Raw genomic sequence first — 7,883 nt, 5'->3', positions numbered from 1 at the left:
CTCCTGGTTTCCTTTTCTTTTTTTTTGTCCAAAGAGATGGAGAGTGGCAGGGGAACAGAGCTCAAACGTTTCTGGGGAATTGCCAGTGACAGGATCTTCCTCCTTCACTTCTCACCATTTCCCATCTTGTAATATTGGTGTGGAAAGGAGGGGGGCACTCAAGCCCTTCCTACTTCTGCTTTGCTTTAGAACTTTTCTGCATCTGATATAAATGAGCTCTAATTAGCAACTCTTCCCCCTCCCCCCTTTGGTTCAGGTGTCCAAAGCAGGAGTGACTGGGATAGTCCCAGGATGGTCATCCCTGGTGTAGTTGTTGTTAGATTTAGTTTTCATTATGAAAACTTTTTCCAGTTCAAAAAGGGAGGTTTTTCAGTAAGTGGTAAGTTCTACAAAAAGACACACGCACACACACACACACACAACACACCAAAAATTTCTTACCTTTTTGGCACTGTTTCACCCTTCCCAGTAGCTGTGGTTTGGTTTGGTTTTATAAAAGAGTGTTCTTGCTGGCTACTTTATTCAGCGTATCAAGAATCACAGAGTTGGCACAGTGACATCAGCCAACAGGTTTACAGCACCATTGCAAAGCCAAATTGCAGTGAGGACGGTGCTTTCTAAGCCTTACACTGAATGGGTAAACCTTTCCATCACACCAAAACAGGTGATCACACAATGAGGGGGGTGAAAAATTTTGATGAAAAGTGTCCATTCATTTTGTCTCTGCCTTAGAGAGAGGACTGAGGGCCCCCAGCAGGTTTCTTTGTTTCTGCCTTTAATTTAATTTAACTTAATTTAAATTTTAAAAGAAATAACCCAATGTATCTTATGCAAGCATTTTAAGAGAATCAGTCCCAAGAGACCTATAGAGGGGCATTGTTTTCTGCTCCTGCTTATTGACTCGCTTGTTAGGCACACTTTGGCCCAGTAGCTGAATGAACAACAGTAACTCTCCCTCTTAGCTAAACTGGAAACTGACCAGCATGTCATGCATTGCAGAAGCTTTTCTGTAGGGGATGCAAACTACGTGACAGGAGCAGGGCCCAAAGGGAGCCAGTTCCTGACTTTACCGTATTTTGGGTGCTGGATTCTCTTTTTTTGGCACTTAGCACTCCTAACACTTCTGTGGAGGTTTGGCAGCAGAACAGGGGCTGCCAGCCAGAGAACAGCCTGGCCCTCAGGTCTCCACACTCTTTTGTCTTTGCTAAATAGCTCCCACCTGTTGCCCCATTGCTAAAACTGCCATGAGAAATGACTGCAGGTTGAAAAGGCTTTTAGATATTTTTAGAAATGCTTCCTCCCTGCCCCCCCTGCCCACTTGTGAGGGAACAGCACAAACCAGGTTGACAGGATTACTGAATAACAAATGGAAGGGCCTTTTCTGACGCTTTTCCAGGCAACGTCTGTCATCTGGGTTTCATTTGTCAAGCCTTGAGTGCTCAGGGCTCAGGAACAAAAACACAGTGGTTGGATAAGCTGAGCTGAAGCACTCACTAAGCCCCCAGGGGACAGAAGCTCTGTACATGCGGATTTGTTCCAGTTGCAGAACTGGACTTAAAACTCAGCTGGTCCAGAGGAAAGAGGACCCTCCTTTTCTGGCTCCATTAAGGTTCACTCCAGGGAGTGACAACTCCAGTTTTCTTGAGGGGGGTGCTGTGTTTTCCCAGCTACTAGTTAGAGGGCCTGAAAAGATCCAGTCTTCCCCCTTGTGAATGGCCCAGCATTATATAGTAAAGCTGGCACCCCCTGTCAGCATGGTATGGAACATAAGTGTTTAGAAGGAGGAGCATTCTTCCCAAAAGATGCCCCTCAAGAGTTACATCAGTAATAAGGTTTTTTTTTCCTTTCTAAATTTCACATGAAGCAGCAATGCGAACACACACACACACGTGTGTGTGTGTGTGTGTGTGTGTGTGTGTGTGTGTGTGTGTGTGAAATGCACAGGGGGTCTCTTTGCTGTTTTTTCCTTTACAAGTGAAACTGACTTCATGGGGAAGGGTTTTGTAATTCAGAGATTGAGTATCTGCTTTGCATGCAGGAACGCCTCAGGTTTTCCAGGTAGGGCTGCAAATGTCCCCTGCCCTGAAACCCTGGAGAACTGCTTCTGGTGGTCAGAAAATACTGATCTAGATGGACTCAATGGTCTGACTTGCTATAAGGCAGCTTCCTATGCAGCGGCGGAGCAAGCCGATTGGGTGCCTGGGGCAGTGCGCATGCCCTGTGTCCATGGCCCCACGGGGCGGGACAGGCCAGGGCAGGATGCCCTACAGCTGAGGGGGAGGCGGCGGATGGACTGTTTGGAGCAGCGTGGAGCCTGCGGGCACCCAAGCCACCGCATTACTCCCAGGAGAGATGCGTGGCTTGGGCACACTGCAGGCCCCGTGGTGAGTGCCGCCCGGTATTTTGTTGCACCCCTCAGTGGTAATACCCGGGGCGGTCCACCCCTACCACACACCCCTTCTTTCGCCCCTAAATCTGCTGTGCTAGCTGGGAGCCGGATACCATGATCCTGGGAAACAAGGCCAGGATCTACCCTGCAAGCCATCATTTTTTGGGGAAGATTCAGGGCAGATAAAATAAACTTCCTATTTCTTCATACAACATATAAAATATAGAACTTGCTCCAGCAGGAAGCCATGATGGCCACCTACTTGGAGGGCTTTAAAAGAGGATTGGACAAATTCATGGAGGACAAGACTATCAATGGCTACTAGGCATGATGGCATGTTTGGCTTCCTATCAGAGGCATTACGTTGTTGAGAATCATAAGGGGGGGAAGTTGCTGTTGTGCTCAGGTGCTGCTTGTGGGCTTCTCATTAAAGCATCTAGACATCTATGGTTGGCAGCTGTGAGAACAGGATGCTGGACTAGATGGGTCATTGGCCTAATCCACCAGGGCTCTTCTTATATTCTTATGTCCAGAGCTCTCCAGAGTGAGGTCTGTCCCATCCTCTTAACTGCATGCAACACATATGCTCTCTACCTATGAACTCTATAGTAATTGTGTTTGGGAGTGGGGAGAGGGGTTTGTTCTTGTTTCTATTATGTATTTTGTGTTTCTATGTTGTATTTTTATGCTGTGAATCACCTTGAGATCTATAGATGAAGAGCGGAATACAAATAATAAAAAGTAAACGAACTATAACCCTTCCCTCAATATATCTGATGTGGGGAGATAAATCGTGTTCCCCAAAAGGGTGTGTGGCTGTGGATGCTGCAATTCCACCTCCCAACTGCTCAACCTATCCTTGGTGTAACAAACCTGAGACAAACCACTTAGCAATCCCCTTTCCTCTTTCTCATATATCTGGGGGAAGGGCCATAGCTCAGTGGTAGAGCATCTGTCTTGCATGCAGAAAGTCCCAGGTTCAACCCCTGCTGGCACCCCCAGATATAGGGTTAACAGAGATGCCTGCTTGAAATCCTGGAAAACCGCTGCCATTCAGTGCAGACAGTACTGAGCTAGATGGACCATTGGTGTAACTCAGTTTAATAGAGCTTCTTATGTTCCTTTCTCTCCCTTGACTATTACATTTGTAATGTTTTGTTTCACAGATTGCTTTTAGTATTGTTTAAGACCTGGAGTTTTAAAACAGCCTTCCAGAGATGCTTGGGTTCTTTGGGGAAACTTTCACAGTGTCTCCGATGGAAAATATCTGTAACGGAGAGCAAATTTCTCCAGATTGTATCAGCTTGCCAGGCATTCAAGGGGTGATGGTAGTTGAGTGTATTCTGGGTGCACTAAGTTCACATGCAGGGGTATTCAGATGTCATAGGCTGCCCCTCTAACAGCATGGATGCTCTGAAATGTGTCCCAGAATCCTTTGTAGACTCATCAGTACCTCGTGATTCTGTTAGGGTAGAATGTTTCAAACTCTTTGCACTTCATTAGTTTAGGTGGAGGGAATTTTATCTCAGCTGGGTTTTTGGTGTTCTTTCTCAATATAAAAGGTAGCCTTGACTTCTCTTTAGAATATGAATTCGGTGTTCCGGACGATCCTGGACTTGACTTACCCAATCACCTCCATGTTCTCCGGAGCCTCCTTCAATAATGGCGTCTGTAACATCTTCAAAGACAAGCAGATCGAAGTAAGTGACGTGTGCTGCAAGCGTGGCAAATGGTGGTGGCCAACCAGAGTGTGAACAGAAGATTGCAACAGGCTTACGAGGTTGGGTTGGCATCTCCCAGTAAGCTATTGTACAAGGGAAGGAGCCATAGCTCGGTGGTAGAGCATCAGCTTTGCATTCCAGGTTTAATCCCCAATGGCATCTCCAGGTGGGGCTGAAAGAGATTCCCTCTCTGAAACCTCGGAGAGCTGCTGCTAGTCAGGGTAAACAATACTGAGCTAGATGAACAAATAGACTGACTTAGCATAAGACAACCAGCCTCTGATTAATCCAACTCACTTTCCAACCAGTCTTGGGAGTTGTGTGTTGTTCTGACTGCAAGCCTGTGTGGGTGGTTTAATGCAGGGATACCAAAGAAGAATGCCAAAATGGCCAGTTCTAGTGCTTTATTAAAGAAAGGTGCAAACTTACAAAGCAGCCTGTAAAGCCCCACTGCTGTTTCATACGCGGGTCAGTCACCGCAGCAGTGAAATGTCATCTTGACTTGTTTGCAAAGTGCTAATATGTTAAGCATTACTTATACAAAAGACAGAATGTGTCAGTTTAGCCAGAATCTTCCATCAGACCACCTGCTGATGAAGGCAAAGGTGGAAAGCATCCAAGTCTCACAGCTAGCTCCCTTCCCTAGGCCAAGAACCAAGCTTCCGAAGCCCACTGATAAGCATGGCATCAAAGCACGGCAATTAGCGTTTATCAAAGCAAGTAATGTGAGCTAATCCTTGCAACAACTACCAATTATTTTCAGGATTATCCTGACCACCAATATGGTGTTTGCAGGGCTTCTGGAACATTTTCAGCTTTGATTCTACACAGATGCCACTAGTGAAAAAGCCCACCACTGTGGCAATAACCGTCCCGCATGTGATGGAAGTTGTATACCCAACAGCATCTATGGACCTGATGTTGGACAAGTTTGTTTTAGAACCACAGAACCAAGTGGTTGCTTTAGCCTCTCTCAACAACACAATATGATTGCAACACACCTTTCAGGCACTGCAGCTGATCCCCTCCCTGAGCTGCCTCCCCCCATATTTTATTATTTGTTTGTTTGTTTGTTTATTATTGCATTTATATCCCATCTTCTCCAAGGAGCTCAAGATGGCACACGTTTCTTCCTCTCCTCATTTAATCCCCAGAACAACCCTGAGGAGTAGGGGTTAGACTGAGAGGGAGTGACTGGGCCAAGGTCACCCAGGGAGCTTCATGGCTGAGTGGGAATTTGGACCCTGGTCTCCCAGGCCCTGGTCCAGCACTCTAGCCAATATGCCACACTTGTCATCGTCATCATCATCATCATCCATTCGCTCTTTGACTTTTTACCCAAGAAAGCCCAGATTCACCCCTGCTTTAGAAGCTTTCCCTACCAAACAAGCAACACTCATCAGCGTGTTGCAGACCAGTCATTGTTTCCAGGGGGGGGGGGATGAAACTTGAGCCCTTGTTAAAATTATGGGTTTAACCCACTTTATGTTCGGAGTTGTTGCCTTTGCAGCAAGCTGGGTAGTAAGTAAATTACACTGTGCGTGGTTATCAGTGTAAGCACATGCAACTCAGATGCATGTGCAGGACTGGGGAGGAGACACACCACTCCTGCCTTACGGTTGCTGTTACAGATGTGCCCTGCAGGAGCATCTGTGGTGTTTGATACATGCCTACAGATAGTATCCTCCATTTCCAACTTTTTTTCCTTTTTTTGTTGTTGCTGCTACAGATTATGTAGCCACTGCCAGTGCTTAATCAGCCCAGCTTTGAATTTCTTGATCCTCTCTATAGCTGTAAGGAAGAATCCTTATAATATATTGGTGTGTGGTCCCTTGGAAGGGAGCTAAAGTTCATCATGCAGGGATGGATTTAAGTTGTTCCAACCCAGATTGTGCCTCTGTGATGTGCACTAATCCAGCTCTGTTCTGATGTTCCTTTATATATGTCCTCCCCCTCCCCCTGCCCCAATTGGCTCTTGCTTAAGGAGATTTTAAGCAGTCAGCATGCACATTCCCAATGCTTTTCCATCCAAGTTTATTTCAGGATCACATTTTAAGTCCATCTCCTCTTGTCAAGGATGCTTTCCTGTGCCTTCCAGTGCTCAATTGTTCATCTCTTGCAAAGATAAATGTTGCTTCTCAGAGTCCCATTTAGAAATGCCAGCAAATGTCAAGAGGATTGTTTTAATCATCCTCCCTCTATTTCTGATGTTCATGTGTGAGTACCAAAGTGAACATAGCCGGAACTGCTCCACCCATGTGCAAGAGGGGAAGGCTCAGCAAGGACCCAAGATTCACAGATACAACAAAATCTGGTCGGTGGGTTGGGGACAAAAAAACAACAACAGCCCAATAAGGCCTAAGTGTACTCAGTGGCTACCGAATACTGACTGACAGAAGGGTGGTGGAAAACATGGGGGATGGGATAGAATATCCTAGAGGAGATCATAGTTGGCTGCTGGAGCCCTTGGCAGGAATGCTCCCCAGTGTTTTTGGTAGACACACATTTCTCCTATAGAATTAAAACTGGAGGTGTGCTTTTTATACTTGGAAATAGTTTACCAACACTCAAAGGGCATGCTATTTTTCTGCATGACTCTCTAACCTAGGTGTGCGTCCAGAATGGAAGGCATATGCAGACATTCTGAAGAGACAGTGTCATGCTCGTCACTTTCATTTAATGATGTTGATGCTTTGGGGGGGGGGTTGAGTTTATTTGCTGGATATCCCCACTGGAAGTGATTAGTCAGTTGTACCCAGTCCCCAAAATATGGAAGAACAGTTTGACTTTGGCAAAAGCTTCTCCCTGTGACTCATGCAGAGGTACAACCAACAGATTCTTGTGTGGTTGGGTCTGTCTGCCGCTTTGGGTTTTTAAATTTTTTTTATACTAATTTATTTCTCATGGTGCGCTCACACACACAGTTTGGGAATTGGCGTTTTTTTTAACAAGTTGCTTTCTGTGCTGTAGGATCTTTGGATTCCTTACTTCATCATCACAACAGATATCACTGCCTCAGCAATGAGAGTCCACACAGATGGTAAGTATATCTGTGAAGGACCCACAGTGCTTGTCTCATTTAAAGCAGCTGAAGTCCTTGGGCCATTTTCCCACTGTACTTACAGCATAGGTTTGAAGTTCCCACCGATGTATTCGAGAGCTGAGTCTCAGGCTTTCAGCACACTACAATAACGATGGCTATGTTCTCTCTCCACTATCAGAGGCAGTGCGCCTCTGGGTACCAGTTGCCAGGAATCATAAGTGGGGAAAACAGCTGTTGCACTCAAGAAGTGGGGCTGGTTGGGTTAGAGAGGAGCAGTTTGGCTGCTGCTTTTCCTTCGGAGAAGATTGAGCCTTTTTCTGACTTCCCCCTGGCAGGCTGCCTGTGGCGGTACATCCGGGCCAGCATGTCACTTTCCGGCTACTTGCCCCCCCTCTGCGATCCAAAAGACGGACATCTCCTGATGGACGGAGGCTACATCAACAACCTCCCAGGTACTGATGTAACAGCAACCTATTTTCTGTTTATTTGCAGCTGGATCCTACTTCTAGCCCCAACTCCTGAATTTATTGGGGGGGGGGTTGCAACTCGTGGAGGCATAAATTCAAATTTTGAGACTTACATATGGTGGGAAGAGAAGATCAAACTGTACAGAGGCTCTAATTGCATCCTTTTTTTAAAGCTGCCTGGTTCAGTGTGCGGGCTATGTGTTCCTGCTGATCCCCAACACCACAAATATTTGTGATAGATGTCCCCATTAACCTTCACCCAC

At 46.1% G+C, this 7,883-nt stretch overlaps 1 protein-coding gene across 3 annotated transcripts in view; it reads left to right on the top strand.

The window, feature by feature from the left end:
• PNPLA7 (patatin like phospholipase domain containing 7) overlaps nt 1–7,883 on the top strand; it is a 97,062-nt gene that overhangs the window by 77,457 nt on the left and 11,722 nt on the right. For all 3 annotated transcript variants that reach the window (XM_060270401.1, XM_060270400.1, XM_060270399.1), the window contains 3 exons: nt 3,973–4,089; nt 7,081–7,150; nt 7,489–7,605. In XM_060270401.1, the coding sequence (XP_060126384.1) occupies nt 3,973–4,089; nt 7,081–7,150; nt 7,489–7,605 (304 nt within the window). The remainder of the gene's footprint in view (nt 1–3,972; nt 4,090–7,080; nt 7,151–7,488; nt 7,606–7,883) is intronic.

This window comes from Zootoca vivipara, chromosome Z, assembly GCF_963506605.1.
Source record: "Zootoca vivipara chromosome Z, rZooViv1.1, whole genome shotgun sequence".
Classification (NCBI taxonomy): domain Eukaryota; kingdom Metazoa; phylum Chordata; class Lepidosauria; order Squamata; family Lacertidae; genus Zootoca; species Zootoca vivipara.
Note: the sequence above shows the minus strand (reverse complement) of the source record. Positions and strands in the feature narration are given on the sequence as shown.